At 38.3% G+C, this 25695-nt stretch overlaps 1 protein-coding gene across 1 annotated transcript in view; it reads left to right on the top strand.

Annotated features, from left to right (window-relative positions):
* Positions 1-25695, top strand: part of LOC134797793 (potassium voltage-gated channel protein Shaw-like) — a 404836-nt gene that overhangs the window by 256025 nt on the left and 123116 nt on the right. Inside the window, exon 8 of the mRNA XM_063770162.1 lies at positions 2904-3113. Within this exon, the coding sequence (XP_063626232.1) occupies positions 2904-3113 (210 nt within the window). The remainder of the gene's footprint in view (positions 1-2903; positions 3114-25695) is intronic.

Below are 25695 nucleotides of genomic sequence, written 5' to 3'. Positions count from 1 at the left end.
TGCTTATGTTTTATATTTTACGAATAAGTCCATGATAAACTATTATTAAAATTAAGTATAAACTAAATAAATTAAAACTCATAAAATAAATAAAACTTACCCACCTATCTTAGGTCCCCCAGATCTGTCCCCTGCCAAAGGGTGCCCATAAGCTGGCTACATTCCCACGCTGAATAGTTATGCCTATTCTTTGGCCTAGGAATGAGCCAGCCATGATTAAATGTTTTATTCTATTAAATCTTTGGTGCAATGGATACGTAATCTCTACAATGCCTTATTGTAACCATCTGTAGGATTGATAATACTGGCTTAGTTCTTTTTCCTCTTATTTAATGAAACAGCAGCTTTCATATATTATATAAAATGTCAACATTTATTTTACTTCTTTTTTAATAAAGACTATGTTATTATTGTTATTGTATAGATGGTCAAGCAAATCTTGTCAGTAGAAAAAGGCGCGCAATTCAAATTTTCTATGAGACGATATCCCCCCGCGCCTACATTTTTCAAATTTGCCGCCTTTTTCTACTGACAAGATCTGCTTGACCAAGTATATTTTTACCCTTGACGGAACGGAGATGGTATATGTGATTAGGTTGTTTGTGGTTTTTGTACGCATAAATGCATGTACATATTATCTTCAGAAAGGTTCGACCTATTTAGATGCGATTTTTTGTAATTGATTTATGATAAGAATAAGTTCTAACTCATTACATGGCGTCCATTTAAATTTTTTCGGGCTTTCAAAATTGTAAGGTAGGACACGTCTGCCGAATAGACACCGCAAGTTAGCCAGTAGAGGCAGACCAAAAAAGAGATGGCGGGTCGACCTGGACGCATATTGCAGCGACTGGCGGGAGTTTGCACCAAATCGTAATAAGTGGAGGAATAAAAGAGTGGCCTTTTCCCAGCAGTGGGACAGAATATAGTTACAAATATAAATAGTGGCTCTTATAATTTTAAAGTCTGATATCATACGCGTATAGGGACCGTGCGCGTTGGAGGGCCTGCCATCTTGTGGCCTGAATCAGAAACATATGTGCACATGTACATTGCCAAAGCAAATGCTACCATCTACCGATCTCGTCGGTACATTTCCTTGTGCATAGTAGGTTCTACCATCTTGTGGGCTACATCGGGAGCATAAACATTTACGCCTCGCGCCAAAAATCTGACGGCTCCTATGCTGCCCCCTATAGTTCATGCACGGGGCCGATAGCTTTAGTTTAATAAGTAATTGAAGATGTCAAAGCTAACATCAACTTCCCAGACTGCAATATACACTACAAGAAACTCAAGAAAAATGCAACTTCAATATTGGTCCCTATCTTGCCGGCTTAATACAACTTCCTCGTGTTGTCACAAAACTTCGGAATAATACGTTCGGGCAACATCGGGACGCCGATTATGATTCAACAATTCGTCGAGGTTTTGATCTTGCTTTTATACGACCTTGAGAATCCTTTACACTGATTGGTCCCCGCGAACGCACCATAGAGTCGTGTCATTATGCCTTTTGCTCGCCCATATCACAGAATAAATAATACGGACCCCAAATGAATGAGGTAAGGGCAAGCGAATGATGATGTACAGAAGGTTCACTCTCAAACAATATTATACGCGTCTATTAAGACAGATATGACCGCTAGATTTCGCAAGCGCGAGCAGGTGTCCGTTCCGTAGCGGAGCGCGGCAACTACTATGGCTAATTACACCAAAATAGATGTGGGCCGCATGTACTTGTAGCGACGCGACTAAATCGCCGAGTGAGCCATACCTACCCTTATGTACGATTCCCAGCGGGTGGAATCAGAGCGAATTTCACATTTGTATGGCCGCAAGCCGGTTGGCTGCTCGCGGACGCGGTCGGCTCCGGACGGATTCCATCGCTTCTGCCATACATAATGTATAGGCACATTGAAAATGCGCTCCGGCGCGGCCCAACTCTGCCCATTCGGTGGATATCGTACATCAGGCCACGGATTTGACTCTCAAGCGGTGAGCAGCAAACCCATTCATATACCGTACACGGCGGGAAAAAATTGTAGAAATTTTAACTTTATGTAATTTTATTTTAAGTTCAAACTTCTTCAACAGTCAACTTCTTTCCGCCGTGTACGGATATTGCATCGACCAAATATTTGAACGGCCATGATTTGCCACTCGACGCTTGCGTATAGTCCTGCGACCCGGTCGTATCATAACAAGATCTAAACTATAACAAATTGTTTTGTATAAAAATAGAATCGGCCTTGAAGAAACTTCTAGAAACTTCGTCGGAGGCGTTGTCGCTTCTCATAAGCAAGCATTGTGCTCCAGTACAATCCATTATGAGATTTAATCCATTAGGATTAGAGTGTAATTTCCAGCGTGTTTTAAGTATTAATGAAAATGTAATTCGGAGAAATAATACTCGCTTTTCTGCTTGTAAAAGATTAATTTAAATCTTAATATTAATACATTTGGGTTAATAGGCGTTTTTAAATCGCACCGTGTTTTGTTTGTAAACCATTAAAATTGTTAATTTTATTTTATTGAGGGCGTTTCTTTGTGTTTGTTTAATTTAATGTAAACCTTAAGTTGTTAGGTACACGAAGTAAGCTAACAAGTTTTTTTAAATGTATGTACTAGGTATTTACATTCTTTAACAATATAAGTAGTCTGTAATGTACTTTGTCCATTTAGGTCTGACACAGGAACATGGTTTCTTGTCTCTCCTGTAAACATATCTAAAGATTAAGCGTCTCATAAACCCTCTTAATTTAAAATGGCAAGCTAAAATATAATTACACTTACACCATGTTTACCATGATTGGCGCGACATATGTTACACTACGCTAATTCTAACACATATATTCACACCAAATTAATTCTAATTGTTAAATCAGTACACCATGTTCCAGGACAACCCGGAGAACCAGTTCAAATCCATCCCCCTGGGCCTCTGGTGGGCCATCGTGACCATGACGACGGTGGGCTACGGGGACATGGCCCCAAAGACCTACCTGGGCATGTTCGTTGGCGCGCTGTGCGCGTTGGCTGGCGTGCTGACCATCGCGCTGCCCGTTCCTGTGATAGTCTCCAATTTCTCCATGTTCTACTCGCATACGCAGGTCAGTTTAGTTATAAGTTTTTTTACTACTAAACCCTTTTTCCAGTTCCATCTGCTGCCTTCCGTGATTATTTCTCACTTGATGGTCTCATCGGTAGATCAGCGCTGGAAGTCGCCAGCAACATGCTGAGATGGGGCCATTTCGTGACACTTTATTTTTCACTATGTTTTTTCTATGTAAAAAAAAATAAAAAAAAATAAAAAAATAAAGCGTTTATTCTCAAGCTTACTTACATCTAAATACATTACATTCTTCTGCCAAACCACAGAGCGGTTTGTTGGCTGGTATGTCTAGGCTGTGTGTTTACGAATAAAAAAAACTATTCTATTATATTCTATTCTATCTCCTATCGGAGGTCGGCTATCGTGAGAGCTATATGGACTTTAAACACAGCCGCGCGAAATAATGAGCGTGTGTTCTGTTTAAATCATGTTCGAAGATTTTTGAGGCATGATATAACGTCTTCGTATCATCGCCCACACTGTTAACTGTACATCGGTGGACCTTATGCCTTTCATAATAAGGTCCACCGATGTACAGTTAGGAGTGTTGCTGTTTGTATGCCGTTAGTTAAAGGAGTTACGACAAAAAGCGTATAAATTGCAAAAAACTTACTTAATGCTGGCTGAAATAAAAATTTAAAACAGACTACGGTATTTGCTTCGCATTTTAGCGAGAAATATAGCAAGCTGTTGCGTTTTAACATAGACTATACAAATAAACATGTGACAAATGTATAAAGTAGCATGTTAACATAATTTCAAATCAGCGTCTCTTGACGGCATGTACCTATATTTTGATAACCCTTAAAACTTTTTGAACGCCTTGTGAAAGTGACAAATGAATTATCGATAACTTTTTGATCACATTATGAAAGTGACAGCTAAATCCCAATGAATAGTGTAAGTATTCTCTGGTAAACCCACTTTGTCTGTAGAAAAAGGGGCGAAATTCAAAGTTTCTATGGAATGTCAACCTTTCGCCTTTTTCTACTGACGGAAAGGCTTGCCAAACTATACATGATAAACTAAACATGGGTAAAAATACATTTTTAAACTTGGTATAGCTATGAATTATGGTTTTTCAAAGTATGTTTTTATCAACTGGCTACAAAAGAACTCATTTAAACGTAACTTTGAGCCAAATATTTGTCTCCATCACCTCTCAAAACCTAACCTAGCAAGCAATTTAGAAACACAAAGTTACTGCTCTGCACTCTGCAAAATATGTCACTGAGATTTCCATGTTCAAAGTATAAGCAACACCTCAACTAAAGTGCCGATACGAAACGCATGTATAAGTTGGTAGAATGTATTAACATTTCGCTGCAGGCGCCCGTTTCTCGGTCAATTTAAACTTTTTTCTTCAAAACAGTGAAGCGTAAACAAGTGAAAAACTTAAATAAGGATACAAGAGTTTGAGAGCGGCATTCGAACAAAATTTGTTTCAATTTGATCAAATTTTGACTTTGCTAAAGCATCTCGCTTGCGTCAAGTTCTTAAATTAGTCCTATTCTGCTTTCGACACTCATTCTACATTGAAAGCCACCGACGATTGTGACGAATGTAGAATAAATGACGAAAGCAGAATGTCTAATTTAAGAACTTGACGAAAACCGAATGGGACGACCCAAGACGATACCGGAAAAGTGTAAGCATTTGTGCCATTCTCAACCAAAAGGGTACTTGTTGTCGGTTGTCAATAAGCCGCGATTTCTATATAGCTTTAATTTGAAATCAACCTTATCGACAACCGACAAAGTGGTACCTTTTGGTTGAAAACGTCACATTTCCTTGACGTCGACTGTACAAGTGAGAAGCACTGCGATTTGTGTCTAAATAAAATCAATATGTAAAGTTTGAATGCCGTCCTGAATATGTACCTACCTAAAAAGTTTTGAATTGAAGTTAGGAGAGAAAATCTGGCGTGAAATTGCGCGTCTGAAACAATAACAACACAATGGACTTTCGGAAGTCTATTATCGGCCTCCAATTTTTGGATGTAGCACTATAGATACATAGGTATGTACAGTCAGCATCAATAGTAGCGTATGAAACAACGAAACAATGAAATATCTCGACAGTTTGTGTTGAAACGTAATACCTGAAACAGTTTAATTGTTCTAGAGCATTGACGTATATCTCAGGACGGGCCTTACGGGCACTAAAAATGGTACTAGTTCAGCAGTTTTTTTTTTAGAGTTTAACTAAGATCGGAGCTACCTCCTTTTTCTATTGCTATAACGCCGGGGTGTCCCGGAGGGACGCTTTGGGGGAAAAGGGGTGCCTGAGTCCAGAAGGGACACAGGTCTTGACTCTGTGAGTGTTGTCAGTAAGTCAGTTATCAAACTGTGTTGAAATGTGTCACTCACTAATTCGATCCAATCGTGCAGTCTAACGCAACTAGTTGCGACCAATCGCGTGCGTGATGCGAACTCATCAACCAATCGCGTTGTAGCGGTGTCACACCGCTGTACTGGCCCCATTCATTCCACATTTTTTGCCCGTAAGGCCAATCCTGGGATATACGTTAATGTTCTAGAGACATACATAGGTATCTAAATGAGTCCTCGCCTGCGCGGCACGGGGGCGACGGGGTAGGACGACTAAGGGTGGCGGGGAAGGTGCGGGCGGCAGGCGTACGTACGTACGTATGTAGTATTTTCCTTAAGAGTGTGTTTGGAAAATGACAGATACAGCGTCGGCGATAATGACGCCGCAACAGCACTGCTAGCGACCCGCTAGGCGGGTTCTCTGTTTGTATGCACTTTTCGCTACATACGGGTTTTATTACGGTTTCGCAACGAGAATATAATATATGCGAGAATTTTATATTAATTATTTTATATCAATAGTTTTGAATCAGTGTCGGTTAATATTCTTGTATGGTCAATGTCACAAGTCACACGTAATTACTAATATCTGGGAGACCGAGCTTTGCTCGGAAAACATATAAAAACTCAAAAATGCTCGTTTCGCCAGAGATAAGATCTAACTAGATCGATTTATCGCCCTCGATAACCCCCATATAGTAAATATCATCGAAATCGTGAGAGTCGTTTCCGAGATCCCCGAAATATATATATAAACAACAATTGCTCGTTTAAAAGTATAAGATAAGATTAGATTAGATTACTCAGCTACTGTTACTAGCCAAACAATAATTAATGTAATTGGTCTGAAATTAATTGGCACTTGACCTTTCAACTTCCATCAGCGAAACTTTTCCCTTTGACCTTTTGATGTCAAGATAGGACGACTGAATTTAAATTGAGATCAAATCAAATTTTCTTTAATCTTTTGTTTTTCGGTTATTTTTTTAAATTTAAAATCGTATTTGATGTGATTATTACGCAATAATCATATTTTCATTGACAAGAAATTTGTTATATAATATTTAAACTTTCGCGTTTTGAACACCGTCCCGTCTTTATAGTTGAATCATCGAGAGCGTGGAATTGCATATGTAGTAGTATTGTTTGTTTACAGGCATTCTATATTTGAATTTTCTATTTTCTTGTACTATCAGCATACAACCACTACAAATGCAATTCCATCTTCTCGATAATTCAACTATACCCTTTGGGTACGGAACCCTAAAAACTTGTCATCTAGCCTTATATGTCTCCGTCTAAAGTGTATACTTACATAGTTTGGCACGATGACCCAAAATGAGTCTTGTTCTCCAACACAAGAGCACGCCATTTTACTCGTTCCTGCGCGGATTCACGCCAGTTTTCACTGACGCTCCCGGAGATCTGCCTCCACTCGATCCGCCCACCGATACTTAGGACGACCTACAGGACGGCGTCCAGTCGGTCGACAGTATGCTCTCTTTACAGCACGAGCTTCACCCATTCTTTCGAGGTGGCCCAGCCAGGCTGGCTCACTCCGCGATTTCGTCGCTTTGCTACAGGTAGCTAAAAGTACATCCGTTCCGCCCCAATTTTGGGGAAAGCCATAAGCCGCGCGTGGCGCTGTCGCCACCTAGCGGCCATATCTGTGCTGATCGTAACAGACGCGTTTTGTTAGAGAGTGAGTCTTCTGTGCATAGTACTATTATTTATTCTGTGGTCCAGCCAACGGAGACGATGTGCTTTGGTCTCACCCATTATATTAGGTTCGGCTACGAGTTCCAGTCGAGTTCGAGTTAGGTCTAAAGCAGGCGTGGCTCACTCCGCGATTTCGTCGCTTTGCTACAGGTAGCTAAAAGTAAGTACATCCGTTCCACACCAATTTTGATGGCTAGCCATAAGCCGCGCGTGGCGCTGTCGCCACCTAGCGGCCATATCTGTTCTGATCGTAATAGACGCGTTTTGTTAGAGAGTGAGTTTTCTGTACCTAGTAGAATTATTTATTATGTGTCTAAAGTGTATAGTAGACTATAAATGTACACATATTACGGTATAGTACACGGCCTGTAGAATCTACCGCTCCATCGGCTCTTTCGCTTCATTTACTCTAAAACCCGAGGCGTCGTTCGAAATATTGTTTAGTACATAGGTGTATTCTCGGCGTTCAATACTGAAAATACTGATGAAAAGTTTTTGCAAACGTTTTTGCTGCAATCTTTTTTCAAGGTGATGTTTAGTTTTAATTATATTTTTACTGACTCCAAGAAAAAGGGAATTCATTAGAGATACGCGAACTTAAGGATGACTCACGCTAGACCGGGCCGTGCCCGGGGCGACGCATCCGATATGTCATTTTCTATGACGGCTGATTGGTGATCACGTGGTACTTTCCATAGAAAACGAAGCGCCGGAAGCTCCGGCCCAGCCCCGGCCCGGTCTAGCGTGAGTCATCCTTTAGCCGCCGCTATACAATTGAAGTTACGCGTTCTTTAAAATGACATTCTGAAATAAGTAATATGAAAGTTGAAAACATTCAAGTAACATATTTATAGATACAATTAAGTAGGTACGGAGTCAAAAATTGAGTTCCAAGCATTTCCCTCTACTTATACCTTTTTGTTGCTTGGCCTAGTACTCTAAATCCATTTTACCTAACACGCCATGTTTTACAACCAAAAATAATACTATAATCGCCATACGGCTTTCAACGCATATCGAACAGACGTATTCCTATGATAACATTATGAATAACCTAACCGCCGAGCTCCGATAGTTACAATTTCACAAAGCAAATGTTAACATTAACAATATGAGTCTATGACGATATGGAATTGCGTCAATACTGTTTTAGGTTAAAATTAGGTTAAAATTAGGATCTGGGAATATTCAGAGAGGATATGGGTATTATAAGTTCTGCTGCAGACTATGATTTATTTATCGTAGAATATTCAATTTTATTTAATAATCTTTGAATATTAAGAGCCAGTTCTGGCATTGATAAATAGTTACCTAAGCTTAGAGTACTCACTCCAATAAGTTTTCTTACTTAATAAATAATAATATGTACATGGTTTTAATCTTATTAATAAACCGTTTTATTAATAAGTTTTAAACTTGCTTATAAGATAAAACCAAAAAGAATCGTAAAATCAGGCAGTTTATGAAATTCCTAGGCATATAGTGAATCGTGAAAATCATTTTCTCGTTCTCTGAGTCGACGGAGCGCTAGGGCTCCTATTTCTGGTCAGTTTGCCCTTCGGGCATCTGAAGCAACCTAACGAACCTATCCTACCTATCTATTGGTTCAATGTGACTACCGTCAAAACATTACACAGGAACTTTACAATCTGCCTGATTTTACGATCGGATGATAACATATATAGGTACTTAATTACGGATAAACAGGGGTTAGATGGGGTAACATTAAACAGTATTTTTGGACTATGAACTAATCTAGCTAGTTGAAAATTGACCATAAATCTGACTGGTAAATCCTGATTTGAGGTAGGAAGATTGTAGGTAGGTACACTGCTGTCAGTCACATTCATAAAGTTGGAAAATATTTCTTTGACATAATGTTCCCTCCAGTCCCGTTTGACCCCTCCGGTACCCAGTTATCCCACTTGACGGTAACGGTATTGGAATAGTCCACTGTCTGGTTTGCGGACGACCTAAACTATAAATAATTTGAATGCTAACGCGTCGGGACAGGTTTATTTCCGAGAAACTTTATTGGATTTCGGGCAAATTTATACGGATCGGTGAAATAAGGGATGGGAAAACGATTTCAGGTTGGTTAACCTCATTTGGGTAATTTCTTTAGCAGACGTCATTATAAACAATTTTCAACGGCTAACGTGATAATTATGTTAAAGGCCTTTTATGTCAGCATTGAAGCCGCTTCATAAAAGGTGCTGCGGTGGTGATCGAATGGATCTGACACCCTTCTTTCAAGCCGGAGGTCTCGGGCTTAAATCCTGGCTCGCACCAAAGAGTTTTTTGTATGTACGAAATATATTTTGAAACTTACCACTAGCTAGCATTTCGGTGAAGGAAAACATCGTGAGGAAACCTTCATATAACTGCGAAAAGCCCTGAACCCACATTGGCCCATTTTGGTGACTAAAAAAATTTTATATTAGTAGAAAGTAGCACGACACTCGGCCCGTTTCTTCAAACAAGAACGTCACTTTTGACACTGACATATCTAATCCATATCGTATCTAGTCGTAATATTTGACGTATCTTAAAGTTCAAATCGGGCCTATCGCCGAGACTTATGTGGTAAATGTTCAATTAGCTTAAATTAAACTATACAAAACATGTAGAGTCGCCATTAGATATATCGGAGCGGCCAAAGCTTTCATAAATGTCTTAACATACCTCTATTGCGTGTTCAGATATTTTTTGAGCACCTCGGCCGCTCCGATATATATACCTAATTGCGACAATACTTTGCTTTGTGCAGTTTGCTATATGTTATACCCATAATATTGTTGATGTTATATTATTTCTTCTTCTTCTTCTTCAACCTAGCGTTTTCCCGGCCTAGCGCCCGGGTCCGCTTTCCTGCTCTGTCTTCTCTACTTTGCCCGGTCTTCGGCATCCTCAGGTGTGAGATTGTTCTCTCCCATGTCCGCTGTCACGACGTCCAGCCAGCGCTTCTTAGGCCTACCGCGGCCGCGTGATCTAGGGCCTTGGACAGTGAGATTGAGGCGTCTATTTCCGACGTAGTCTACGGGTCTGCGGCGTATATGGTCATACCATCGGATGCGACTTTCCTGCAGCTTATCCGCTACGTCACGTGATGTTATATTATTTAATTCCTTTTTTATTCGCGTGCCCCTCTACTTCTAAATCAGCGCTGTCGACATTTCCATATTTGTAGTTTGAGATAAATACGTCGTTATTCATAAACGCGTTACTGGCCTGAATAAGCTATGAATCGTTTGTCTTTATCTGTCATTTTGACTTATGTATTTGTAAGAAAGGGATAAAATATAATTGAACTAAATCAGACCCGTAATGTTTTATGAAAGGGAAAAGTTTACATGAGGTAACTATTATAAATGTCACATCACTAGTGTTATTGGACGCTTGATTCAATATTGTTTATCAATGAGGAAATGGCGGTGCAATATTAATGTATGCTTATTTTGAAATCATCCGTATTGACGATGCGTTGATGGTTATTAATGAGTTAATGAGTTAATATTTGAGTGATAAATAGTTATGATGTTGCTGTCACGATAACTACTTTACTCAAATAGCATTGAAAACGTGCCTTAATATTTGATGGAGTTCAAACCCAATTTATCTCAAAAACTATATTACATGAACTTTTAAATTTTTTATCTAATCAAGTAAGTTAGGATACCGAACAACAAAAAAATGTACACAGTACATTAAAAAAATTTAGACAGGTACATTGGTCATCTTCAAAAACATGTAACTCTACGAAATCCACAAAAATATGTGACGGAAAAATATTTGTCAAAAAATACAAAAACAAATCCGTACTCTAAAACATCTCTTTTTCACTATAAATTTTACCCAAGACTTACAGAACATAATCGTATTTTATTTAACTTAATTCCCGCTTCAGAGCTAGCCTAGATAAAAATTAGGTCTTGGCTGTTTGACCCGCTTCCCATTATAAACCAGACGACCGAATAGGTCACTAGTTCGGTAAGTGGCTTATTTTACAGATGTACCCTTTTTACGGTTCCGTACCTACCCAAAGGGTAAAAACGGAACCCCATTACTAAGACTTCACTGTTCGTCTGTCTGTCTGTCACCAGGCTGTATCTCACGAACCGTGATAGCTAGACAGTTGATGACAGATGGTGTATTTATGTTGCCAGTATATGTAACAATACTAAAAAGTACGGAACCCTCGGTGGGTGAGTCCGACTCGCACTTCGCAGTCGCATGAAAAAAAAGTAGTGGATTATCTTCCGTAAGCAATAAGTCAAGTGGAACGACCAAAAAACAAAGTAATAAATCATTTGAATAATAATTCACCCATATATTTTTTTCTAATCTACGATTTACGAGTAGCCACAAAAACTCGACAAACTATCATTTTTGGCGGCCATTTTTTGCCTAAACAAACTATTTGGACCTTAATAATTCATAACGGTTGCCGTGCGAGTTGCTATCGAAAAATATTTGTCAAAAGCGGAATACGAGTATAATGGATTTACGATTTTGTTTTTCCAATGTCTGGCGGATAGGCTGGACTGTTTACTTAGTTCGTGGACGCGCGTTTTTAAACTCTTCGACTGAGATCAGGGACTTTCAATATACATATACTTACTTAGGCACATTTTTTTAAATTAATATCGCTCCTCCTGTGCTAATTTCCACGGATGAATCTTCCAAATATCATATGGGAAAGTTTTTTTTTTACCGTAGTTTGTGATGTCCACAACTACTTTTTCATCAATTTTCTTTCATAAAATAAATAACCTTATTTATATGAACTTCTAAAAATAATAGCCAATACCCGAATATGCCTCCAATAGCGATCGGTATTTAAACTATTCAACATACAAAGGCTTTATTTGTTCTGTATACGATCTGTATTTGAGCGTCGATATCTCTTTGTTTTAAGTTTGTGATTTTGCGGAGAACAAAGGAAACTACGTTTAAATATCGGTTTGTTTGTGAATTCGATTAATGGTTGAAGTTTATGTAAACAGGATTCGATAATGGTGAAATAAAAAAAAAATATTGGTTATGTTGTTTGTTTCCGTCTTTTGCAATTTTTATGATAATATAGGATGCAAACGATCACACATATTAACATTAAAAAAAACCCTCACCGAGTCGCCCACCGAGGGTTCCGTACTTTTTAGTAATTTTTGTTATAGCGGCAACAGAAATACATCATCTGTGAAAAATTCAACTGTCTAGCTATCACGGTTCATGAGATACAGCCTAGTGACAGACACGGACGTTCATGAAACGTTTAATAGAAAATGTGTAGTATTTTTTAAAGTTTCACTTGTACCTATTAAATTTCGGCCGCGATCGAAATTGGATGTTCATATTTATTTTTCTCGAGATATATACAGTGGTATTACTAAAATAAATTAATAACTAGCTTAAATCTAAAATAGGCCCTTGAGGCATTGTACCAAGGATGCTGGCGGCATTTCCTCGCTGTATCGCAATGCTGATACGTTGTGCGAGGTAGCCGCCAGCTCTTCGGTCACCAGTTTCGTCAACCAGACGCTTCGCGATTTCTGCGAACAACTTATGCGCGCTGGGACCCCATGGACCTAGAGTTTCAACTCCAAATGGTACAAAATGGTACTCTCTACCGAGGCTCTTATATTTGTTACGTTTTAGAATTTCGGCGCTTTCCGCCGCTCCGCCCGCTTTTGTCGTATGTTTTCGTCTTCGTAAGTAGAGAGCGAAATTAAAGAAATTTATTGGTACCACATCCATTACATAGCATTTTTAGAGTTTCCTCAATATGCTCCATTCCTTCGTTTATTACGTACTCAAATAATTACAAAATTATACTTGTACTTTATACTGATGAAAACTCAAATTGAAAGCCAAGCTAATTAAACAAAGACTCGTGAAAGTGTACACAGGAAATATAATATCTAAATAACAAAGATATTTTAAAAGGTATCTCGGCGGAAACATGGCGCTTGTTATAAGGAATAGCTTAATTGCATCGTTGCAGACGTTGTTTAATTAAAAACTGGAGGCGCATTCTCATTGTGATTACAGGTTTTGAATATGATCTAGATATGTTATGGATATGAGAATAGACAAACCCTTGACAGTTGCCAACCCCATTGCAGATTATATGAAGGGGCCCACTGATTAACAGTCCACCGGACGGTATCGGCCTGTCAGTTGTTCGGAACTGTCAAAATTTTGTTCTAACTGACAGGCCGATACCGTCCGGCGGACTGTTAATCAGTGGGCCCCTTCACTCCGCGATTTCGTCGCGTTGCTACAAGTACATGCGGCCCACACCAATTTTGGTGTCTAGACATAGTAGTTGCCGCCCCAACTAGCAAAAAAGTCTCAGATTGCGCACTTTATAAGAGTAGTGAGCTTATAGCGCTCTTATTTTTGTTTTGAACTTATCATCGCTCTTATATTAGTCTTAGACAAGCTAATACGCACTTTAGTAAGTTTAGTCTTATTACCTAGTCTGATATATGTATATAAGAGCATTTTATAATACCATTATAAGCCTCTCGCTCTTACAATAACATTTACTAAGTCTCATTGAACTTGAGAGTACCTGGTCTTATATCCACATTCTCTAAGTTCATTTGATCTTATAATAGACTTTCTAAATGCTATTATAAGAATGTAAGACTAATATCAACATGGCATAATACTATTATGAGCCTCTCGCTCTTACAATAACATTTACTAAGTCTCATTGAACTTGAGAGTACTTGGTCTTATATCCACATTCTCTAAGTTCATTTGATCTTATATTAGACTTTCTAAATGCTATTATAAGAATGTAAGGCTAATATCAACATAGCATAATACTATTATAAGCCTCTTGCTCTTACAACAACATTTACGAAGTCTCATTGAACTTGAGAGTACGTGGTCTTATATCCACATTCTCTAAGTTCATTTGATCTTATATTAGACTTTATAAATGCTATTATAAGAATGTAAGACTAATATCAATATAGCATAATACTATTATAAGCCTCTTGCTCTTACAACAACATTTACGAAGTCTCATTGAACTTGAGAGTACCTGGTCTTATATCCACATTCTCTTAGTTCATTTGATCTTATATTAGACTTTCTAAATGCTATTATAAGAATGTAAGACTAATATCAACATAGCATAATACTATTATAAGCCTCTTGCTCTTACAACAACATTTACGAAGTCTCATTGAACTTGAGAGTACCTGGTCTTATATCCTCATTCTCTTAGTTCATTTGATTTTATATTAGATTTCTAAATGCTATTGTAAGAATGTAAGACTAATATCAACATAGCATAAGAACACTGTAATTACGTACTTTTCTGATCTTATTTAAAGCTATAATAAGATCAACAGCAGCACTTTAGTAAGATATTAGAGTGATATAAGATCAAGACACTTATATCACAAAAGAGAAGATCAATATAAGATGGTTTGATCTTAAATCGTTTTTGGGAACACTATTGTTAGTATAAGTAAAGCAAGGAACCGTAATTTATTCAACATGGCCACATCATTTGTATTCAGAATGCTTAAAATACTCTAATAGTGCGCTTGAAAAATACACCTACATAAATGGCTGACTATCAATACAAAATAAAGAAATAAAATAATTATAAAAATATTCAAATACCATATTTGAGTAGGCGCATGAAGTTTGAAGTGTAAAACAGGGTCTACTTTACAATAAATAATATTTTCTCATGTGAATACTTACCCTGAAACATAAAAAGACGATGATAAACAGCACGTTATTATATTTAAACATAATTCATAAAAAGTTTGATAAACACTTACACTAATATGTTTTTGTCACGTTGCAGTTAATTTCACCCGTATATTTATACTTCACAAATAGAATGTTTCAAACCAAAATAAGCTTATTTAGGCTTACAAGATTCTAACGTTCGACCAATATAAGCCTATGTAGGCTTACAAGATACTTACGTAAAAGCGATATTAGCCTAAAGCAGCTTAATATAGTTTTGAAAAAGATTACTGTGAATGGAAACAACATTCAATTAGACTGATATTAGAACGATATTAAAATAAATACGCTTATGCTTTGTGCCCAAACCCGGGCTTATACGATGATATAAAATCAATATAAGAGCGACAAAGTTGTAGTCTAGACCTAGAGACTGTTGTTAGCGTGATTTTGCTAGTTGGGGCGCACCGCTGCGGAACGGACGCCTGCTCACGCTCGCTCTTGTACCTCTCGTAATAGACCCGTTTTGTTAGAGAGTGAACCTTCTGTAACTAGTACTATTATTAATTATTCTGTGCTTATTAGTGCTTCTATAAACCCTCGTCTGTCAGAAATAGTGACAGCTGTCATTCACAGATAAAGTATGTATCGGTGAAGCACATCAGGACGTGTTGGAAGGGGGTGGAGGCCAAAACAAAGGGCCGTTCCGTGGCCATAGCAGACGATTCTGAACAATATGACATAAGAACAACAATTTTTTTGTAAAGTAAATTAAATTCAAAAACGCTAACGGTATTAAGAAGTAGAACGCTCTTACAGTAGATGTCGCTAGGGTTCCCTAGACCCATAAATATCGTGAAAAGATTTGCTGGCTATAGATGAGGTCTTGGTGGCTCAGATGGCAGAGCGCTGGAGTATCGATCCATGAGTTCAAGTCTCACCCAAGACAGTAATTAATTTTTCTACTTTTAAATTTATTCTAAGCTTAAATTAAATTATTTGAAATTTTTTGCTGTACATTTATTAATATGTCACATGTTAATGGTTTTCGGTACCCATGAGACATCAGAATACCGTTGAGACATCTGTATGTTTTAAATTGTGATTTTATTTTAAAAAAATACGCTCGGTTTTCTTGAAGGGCTACAATACCGAGTCATTAAAAAAAGGAGTGTACAAGTTTTTAAAGGAACACCCCTGGAGTTACAGGTTTTCATAGCTTACGGTGACCATTTATCATTAGACAGACTGTATGCTTGTTTGCCATCGTGCTATATAAAACGTTCGTACTGTTACTACCACAGTGACTGTGGTCAGCGCTCTTCCAAAACAAATACGGAGGTAATGGCCCGTGAAATCAATGTGATTGGTGATTGCTCAGCCTGTCGCTTGTCCATAGCTGACCACACGATGGGAAATATATCAAGGAAAGATCGACCACGCATGTACTCCCTGGTTATGTACGGAATCAATAAAATAGAATGCCTTACAGAGAAGTTTAAAATCAATGTGATTTAAAATGTGTTTAAAATGAATATATCTATCAGATAGATGATCGCCTCACTTAGGCACAGAATAAATAATAGTACTAGGTACAGAAGACTCACTCTCTAACAAAACGCGTCTGTTACGATCAGCACAGATATGGCCGCTAGGTGGCGACAACGCCACGCGCGGCTTATGGCAAACCCCAAAATTGGGGCCGAACGGATGTACTTTTAGCTACCTGTAGCAAAGCGACGAAATCGCGGAGTGAGCCACGCCTGACTTAGTGATTTAGACGGCGCGCGAACTCGCATGCGGTTTTGAGTTACATTGCGATCTGTTGGTTAAGTCCCATTCAACCGACCAATCAAAACCCGCAATGGTATGAAACTCGCAGGCGAGTTCTCGTATTGTCTAAATCAGCCCTTAGCCTGTCGCTTGTCCCTCGCTGGCCACACGATAGGAATAATTATATAAACATACTTCGGGGTTTTTGGTGAGGGAATGTTTTACACTAGCCAAAAAATAGGTAAAAAACAATATTGTTTTAACATTTCTAAGCACATTTGGAGCCTACTACCTATTTTTAATTCATAGTTTGGTAAATATTTTACAATAAACAAAGTTATAAGTATACGAAATCATTCCCGCATCAAAAACCTCGCTGTATGTATATCAAGGATAGATCGACCACATGATGAGGAATATACGGGATATATTAAATAGATATATTTACAATGTTGCTAAGAAAACCCTCCACCACTGGTGCCCAATATTATTTTTACAATCACGCTAAAATGTAATGTCGTTAAGATTTTCATAATAGCGCAAAATACCATTAACAAGAAACATAAAAAGCTCATAAAAGCAACAGAAACCTTATAGTGCGTTTTAGTATCTCACCCCCACATAAACCATCTTAAATCCCCCTGTTATGTTGTAATATGTGAGGAAGTAATACAATTTTGTCGCCAAGTACGGAGCCAAAACAAATGTACCTAAATAAAAAATGACAGGACGTTTGCAGTCGGCGGTAATGTCACGTAACAATAGGCCCTGTGCATGAACTATAGGGGGCAGCATAGGAGCCGTCTGATTTTTGGCGCGAGGCGTAAATGTGTTGTTTATGCTTCCGATGTCGCCCACAAGAGGGCAGAACTTACTATGCACAAGGAAACGTACCGACGAGAACGGTAGATGGTAGCACTTGCTTTAGCAATGTACATGTGCCAATATGTTTCTGATTCAGGCCACAAGATGGCAGACCCTCCAACGCGCGTGGTCCCTATACGGTTGGAGTCATGCGCGTCATGTCGACTGCTACTGCAAGACATGTCAAAATGTCCATGTCGCCGCCCGGAATTTTGACATTTTGCGGGAACAGTGCAGTTGACAGCAATGTCATGCCGCAGTACTGCAGCAGTAATGATTTTTATTAACTCGTATGAATGAAAGAAAGAAAAATAATGACAGGTCCTGATATGGCTCATCTTATAAAACAAAGCCCCCCACCGCGTCTGAACTATGTTCGCGATAAACTCAAAAACTATTGAACGGATTTTCATGCGGTTTTCACCTATCAATAGGCATTACATAATATCTTGAAAAGGGTTTAAGTGTATAATTTGTTAAGGTTTACTCATGCGAAGCCAGGGCGGGCCGTTAGTCTTTAATAAAATAACATTTATTTATATAACAGTGTTCTTATTAGTAGAGATGTGCAAATATAGCAGGCCACATCATGACTACTCAGCAGTCTGATAGAAAGGGCCCTCTAGTTTCCGAAAATAATACATTCTCTACAAAAATCATAATGTTACTCCCCAGTCCATATTATTCAACCTTAAACGACCTCCAAAGTATTTTGAGAACATTATTCAAAGGTTTCGGAACTCGACAACAATGAAAGTTCGAAAATTTTTGCCGGATTCCTTCCAGGAATTCCGACAATTTGTCTTCACCAATTAGGGCCGTTTTGGAAGTTTTTGGAAGATTAATTATTGTTGTGAATTTAGGGGGATAGAAATGTTATTTTAGTGGCGGCTGTCAAATGCTTGATTGACTGATGGGGATATTTGAATATTTAACGGGTTTGTCAAGCATTTGTTTGTAATTGTAGTCTGTTTATTAATACTCAAATTTTGTAAATAATATTTTATCGCTTTTGTCTCTCTCTCTCTCTCTCTCTCTCTCTCTCTCTCTCTCTCTCTCTCTCTCTCTCTCTCTCATTTTAGTATTTAACTTGTAACTTTATAGGAAAAAGAGTTCTAAAGAGGAATGCCCCTAAAACATGATAAGATAATATCATAATTTATTATTGAAATATATAAAATAAAAACCTCCAAATTTCGGTTTAACCCTAAAATTAACGTGCTTCGTATTCAAGCAAGCATAGATATCGTATTTCATAAAATTATGCCAAAAACTCTTTGAATTCGCGGTCCCTCAGAGAATGAGAGCTTTTAAAAATCTCGGCTGAGTAGGTGCTCAGTATTCCTCTTTTGTATGAAGGAATCGCATTGCCGTCCTGCCAAATCCATTTACCGTAGATATCAATATTTTGCTCTAGAAGTGCCAAAGTTACCCTTTCAAATATTGTTTATAAATACAGGTTGTTCACTGACTACACTGCACTGCACGTGCACTTCCTATTCCTACCTTTTGTAATGAAACACTACGTCACTTGACAACTTAATACTCGTTTATTAGTTCGTTTAGTATATAAGGGGCTGTGGAAAAATCTTAACAGCGCGAAGTAGCCGGTAGAACAGCGACATCTATTGTGAAATTGGGCAACTATAAAAACTAAACATTACTACATTCAACACAGGTTCATTCAGGGGAAACGAGCAGGGTTAAACCTACGCATTCAGTAAATGGGCTGAGTTTTCTTTTATCGCTTTGGCAGAATTTTGTATATCGATTTTTAGGGTTCCGTCGCAAAGGGTAAAAACGGGACCCTATTACTTAGACCCCACTGTCCGTCTGTCCATCTGTCTGGCACCAGGCTGTATCTCATGAACCGTGATAGCTAGACAGTTGAAATTTTCACAGATGATGTATTTCTGTTGCCGCTATAACAAGAAATACTAAAAAGTACGGAGCCCTCGGTGGGCGCGGACTCGCACTTGTCCGGTTTTTACATTATTTTTATATACGGTGGACAATGCACATTCAACCCCTCTGGTACCTATAACAGGTGTCCATGGCTACGGTAATTGCTAACCATTAGCCGATTCGTCTGCTCGTTTGACTTCATGTCTGCGTTGTTCTATGTACATTACAAAAAATAAACATTTTTGCCGAAGCTGAAAATGCCACATCCAGCAAATTTTACCCGTGAACCACTGAGCCAGCTAAGCCAATATAAAACTTAAGCGTCTCATCCCATCCACTCAACATCTGCACTAGTCTCTTACAAATTATATAGGAAACAATTTAATGTAATGCTCTAGTTATTTCATTTGATATTTTGTACCGAGAACTTAAAAGAGACCCGTGTTAGGATCCCTAACTATGATCTTAATAGGCTACTACCTTCTTCCTGCGCTGTTCGTCTAACGCTGCATACTACGTAGGCGAACAACACGCGAACGTGAAGCGAAGCGATGTGGCGCGCGGTGAATCAATCCGCCGCGCCGCGTCGCGTTCGCGAGTTGTTCGCTTACGTAAGACGCAGCGTAAAGTGTCATTCATGTTTAGTATGGCGGTTTGTTTACATAGTTAGCAAGTTCCATAGAATGACACTATAAGTAAAGTTAAGATGAAGATTCTTGTAGTAGTATATTAATTATATATATACTCTAGTATTTTTGTTTGTGTATTCTATATGTAGTTTATCAGAATTATTAGTTGTTTAATTGTTTTCCTCTGTTCTCTTTGCACCATTTTTACATGTCTCTGTTTTGCCCGATGGTTGACTGGTAGAGAATGCCATTAGGCATTAAGTCCGCCATTTGTACATTTTTTTATGCTTTGTGCAATAAAGTTTAAATAAATAATCTTGGACAGATTAATATTTTAAACTTTCGCGTTTTGAACACATATTAACTCACATTTATAGACGGGTTTTTCCATACACTTTTCGTCGGGTAGTTGCACAAATCTCTGTTTTGACATTTTGCTGGGACATCAGTCAGCCGCGACCACGACCAGTGAAACCTGTGTCGGAACATCGGTAAATCAAGGTAATTGAATAAAATTCGCGTTGGACAGTTTACTTCATTTTCTGTATTATTATCAGTACGTTTATCGTGGTTTTTAGCAATTTTTATATAAAAATAAATCAACATGATATAGCCTACGTTTAATAAAATGAAGATATTCTCCTCACGTAGCACGGACATATCGCTTTAAGAGCCAACGGGAGTGGTCATTTCTCCATACAAACGTACTCCTCGTTTTCCTCCGTGGTTTTTGAAGCTAGAGCAATGATTTTTTCAACACAGATTAATATTGTCAATATCTGTGTCGGACCGTTTTGCTTTTTTTGATAATTTTGTTTTTTAAGGCGCTAGAGCCCTTCAAAAATGGCCAAAATGGCCTAATTGACTATGCCGCAATGAGAGGCGTGGCATTCAAAACTGATATCAATTAGCCAAAAAAGCAAAACGGTCCGACACAGATAATTTCATAATCATTTAGATTTCCAAATTTGGTTACGATTGGTTAAGTTTTGGAGGAGGAAACAGAGGAGTACGAAACCTCGATTTTTGAGATTTTTACGCAGGATTTTTCGCCTTGTCCTTATCGCACTACTTTTAGGTGCCGCTTCCGTTAGCGAGACGGGTATATTTACCTAAAATATTTAAAACTCAGCTCCTGTTTCGTCTTAAATATCTCTGCGTTCATTCTTTCCGCCTTAGGGAAGATGGTTGGCTTTGATAATTTCGTTTGCTAACTTTGCTCAGTAAGAATTCAGTTAATATTTGAGATTATGTCTTCATGCAAGCTTTGAATATTACCTACTTACGTTTTTATCGAAATACATAAGTAAATATAATAATATGTACTTCTAAAAGCAAAACTTACAGTTTATAAATTAAAAAACGCAAGGAATCGATTTTTGTAACACATAAAATATCTAATAACTATGCTTTCAAGTAAAAACCGCATCCAAATAGGGTTTATCCGTTTAAGAGGGACCACAGACAAACACACACACAGTGGTAAAACTCATAACATCCTCTTTTTGCGCCGAGGGTTAAAAATAGCGCAAATTACTCCCGATAAAAAATAGATCACGTTGAAAGTTCTTCAGTTTAAAATTCAATCCTTTCAACTGAGTTATTGATGGCGCTCTTAAACGCATGAGTAAAGAAACAGATCAGAGTATGAATTTATACAGCCTTTTATCTTCTTCTTCTTATATCTATCACTCAGTTATTCGAACAGGCATCAGATACCTGAACACACTTTGCATCTACTATTTTTATTTCGTATATGCCCAAGACTAGCCCCGCACGCATATACCTACTCGTAGTTGCATTTTAGAGTCAGTCCATGAAAAGTCTACAGCGGATTTGATAGCCTACGCAGTGCACGTGTTATTTTAAACGTCAAACTTCTATGAAATTATGACGCATAAATGACACTTGCACTGCGTGGGCTATCAAATCCGCTGCAGACTTTTCTTGGTCCGACTCTAACTTTGCTGCACACGGTAAACAGGAATAAAACGAAATTAAATTTCGTGAGACATATTTTATACTGTTTAGACGACAACGCCAATAGCGATTAAAAATTTAAGTGTGTGAAACCGTTACAGGAATAAAACGAGTGAACAGTATGGCTACCACCAGTTTGACACTGACATATTCGATAGCGACGCTAGCGTGTACTTTCAGTGCATCTCGCTCGTACTCGCATATTAGTGCGATCGAGATATATAAAAAGTAAGTTACGCAGATGTTAGCTAATATGTCAGTTTGACACTGCTAAGGCAGTCGTGGTAAGACTGCAGAACACTATCTTTTGTACTTTCACTTGACAACGGCGAAATATAATGCGGCAATAATATATCCATTACAAAGGATGCCTCAGCGCACCAACAACTGGACGTCTCTACGGCTACTGGGACGAACAGGTAATTTGTGAGTGCTGAGTACTACGGCATCTTTGCCGCATTGTGCTACGCTTCCATGAAAAAGACAATACAAAAACAATGTAAGGAACCTGTTACTCTATTCCGTTTGCATACTCGCTTAAAGCGCGGAAATGTTCATTACTAGATTCCATATTTCCTTTGTCTGCCGCTGAAGCTCGAACAAAGTGAATTCCTAACTACCACCGTCCTGTGGCGTTGTTTCTACTGCTAACAGAAGGTAGCAGAGTCGAACACAAGGACAAACCAGGGGGCCTAGCCAAGAGGACAAACTTTGTAACCCTTTACGGCCGGGATTTTTTTTGCTAAAACTCATCAAAAATTAATGTGAACCGCAAGGCACTACCGACTAGGCTAGGAGATCGTTTATATGACTGCTATTTATTTTTTATTGTCCTTTTTTCGATAATATCCGGAAGGAGACCATCCAATTCCTACAAATATTATAAACGCGATAGCATAGAGTAATATAAGTAAGGAAAAAGTAGTAACTCCGTACATCAGTTTTCTTACCAAAACGCGCGTTATTTCATAGTCGAGATCTAGCGTCAAGTAGCGGAATTTACCAGTACTGCTAGTTGACAATAGATGTCGCGGCAAACGAAACCTCTAATGTCCAACAATTTTCAGCTAATATTGTAACCTGATCAACTGGAAGTCTATTTTCACCTCCTTCTGCTTATAATATTAGTTGTAAATTGTTTTAGTAGTACTTTTTTCGTCAGTAGCGACACTTGTGCCATCTGGTGTCAAGTAGGGGTACTGATAGTTCCACTACTTGACCTTAGATGTCGACTACGAAGTAACGCGCGATTTGGTAAGAAAACTGATGTACGAAGTTACCACTCTTTCTTTACTTAAGTATTATTACTCTATGGTGATAGTAAGCCAGTCTGGTTACCTTTTCACGCTTGAAGCGCTGAACCGATTAAGATGAAATGGAATGGAGATAGTATGAGGTCCGCAGACGACATAGTTTTTATCAATCATCATCCGCGCAGGCAAAGTCGCGGGGAAAAGCTATTTTTAGAATAATTCATAATACATTCATTTGAACATTCTATCTGCTCTTATATTGGGAATTTATCAAAACCATAAACATAATTCATATCAAACTTACACTAAAAAGTAACCTAAAATTAAAACTACCTACAAAACTAATACTAATACCTAAGAAATAAATTAAACATAACATGGGTGACCTAGCCCAATATGTATATTATTAGGCTAGATCACCCAGGTCCGATCCCTGTGGAAGGGTTCCCTAAGGCTGCCTGCGTTCCCCCTTTGGATGGCTATGCCGATCCGTTGGGCGAGGAAGCCAGTGCTACGGTCCCCGGTGACCTCAAAGATTATTTTTAGATTGTAAATAAACATCTATGTATCTGTTAAATTGACCTCAAAATAAAGATTACTTGAATACGCTCCCGTTCCTTGTTTTGCACAATAAGCTTTAGAAAATTACAACAACAGGCTCGGAAAAATTCAGGACTCGATATTCTGAGCCCATTGTGCTGCGTGTATTGTGTATGCCAGGATAGAAACAGCTTAAATTGGGACAGAGAATCCGATTACATAATAAAACATGATATTTCCATTGAACTATTGTTACTAACATATAGAACCGGCACAAAGAACCTGTATAATTGCGCCATGAGTTGATGTTGTTTTGCAAACAAACCATAGAAGCGGAGCGTGAGTCTCGCGACCTAAACGCGTAAGCGCCATGAATTTTACGGCGCTTACGATGTTTTGTTCGCGTGGTACAGAAGCGGCTGCTGACGCGCTTCCTCTCCGACGTAGACGGCAGGGTCGATGGCAAAGAGCGTATGCTCGCCTCGAGCCCCAGTAGGGTCAGCGGGTACCGTACCCGCATTGCACGGCCCCATACACGTCGTCGGAGGAGGGGGGATCAAGCGTTCCTGATCCTCCCCCATTGTGAGGGGGGCCCTGGCGATAAGCCGGGGCTGCCGGAGGGCGCCGTGGTGGAATGTCATCCCAGTCGATCCCAGTGCGCCCTCACGAACGGCAGAGAGGGTGAAACGCCGGAGTGGGTTTAGTGGGTAGGGCCAAATTCTCCCCCTCTCTTGCCAGGAGAGGGGAAAGGAGCGGCGAGTCCCACACACCGTGCATAAACCGGTGTACAAGGGAAGTTAAGATAACTCTGTTTAAGGCATATTGCCAATCCTTTTACACTTGCAGCCTGTGGGTCAACTATACTCAGAGGGCAGTCAGCGCCTTGCGCGTTCAATACAATAACATATTTAGGATGCTGTTGGGTCTTCCTAAGTTCTGTAGTGTTTCGGGTATGTTTGCGGATACGCGAGTAGATGGTTTTCATGCCATAATGCGAAAACGAACCGCCTCCCTTATGCGCCGCGTACGTGAGAGCTCCAACAGCATCCTAAGCCTGGTGGCTAATAGGCTAGATTGTCCTATAGCAAGGCACTGGGATAGTCTCCATGTTCCCACATTATCCTAACTTAAGAATAGTTTTTTTTTTTTTGTGTCTTGACATTTTAATTAAACTTGACTGCGCATGACTTTAAATTTTTTAAATTAAATCTCATATATACATTTTATTATTTTATGATATTTTATTATTGCTTATCAATTTTATTTATTTTTTATCAATTATCAAATGCTCAGTTAATTTATTTTTAATGTCTAGTCATTGATCTCTATATTATATACCAATTTTTATTGATTTTAGTTTTAAGTTTTGACATTTTAATTGAATTGGACTGCGCATATATTTACAGTGTTTAACCTTAATTTTTAATTTTTATTTTATAGTTTTAAATTTTAATCTTTTAATAATCAATGAATTTTATTATTACCTATCAATTAATACCAAGTTATTTTATCAGTTATCATATGCTAAGTTTAATTTGATTGTAATGTCTAGTCATGAATCTTTAATGTTATACCTATACCTAATTTTTATATTTTTAATTTTATCTTAAATGTATACTATGGATCGATGTTGTCTGGAATAAATGATTTATTATTATAAACGCATTCCCACTCCGTCAAAAAAAAAAAAAAAGGTTACGGTTGTGACAAATTCATTGTTTGACTTCTATATAGTACCTTATAAATAATATCTCAATGCATATTCCATAATACATATAACATATTTTGCCTTTAGTAATATATCATTATATATATTTTTTTCCAAATATCACAAGCTTAATAAAATAAAATGAAACCTTTTGTTT

Source organism: Cydia splendana, chromosome 15, assembly GCF_910591565.1.
Source record: "Cydia splendana chromosome 15, ilCydSple1.2, whole genome shotgun sequence".
NCBI classification, from domain to species: Eukaryota; Metazoa; Arthropoda; class Insecta; order Lepidoptera; family Tortricidae; genus Cydia; species Cydia splendana.
The sequence above is the reverse complement of the archived record's forward strand: the minus strand, read 5'-3'. Positions and strand labels throughout refer to the sequence as shown.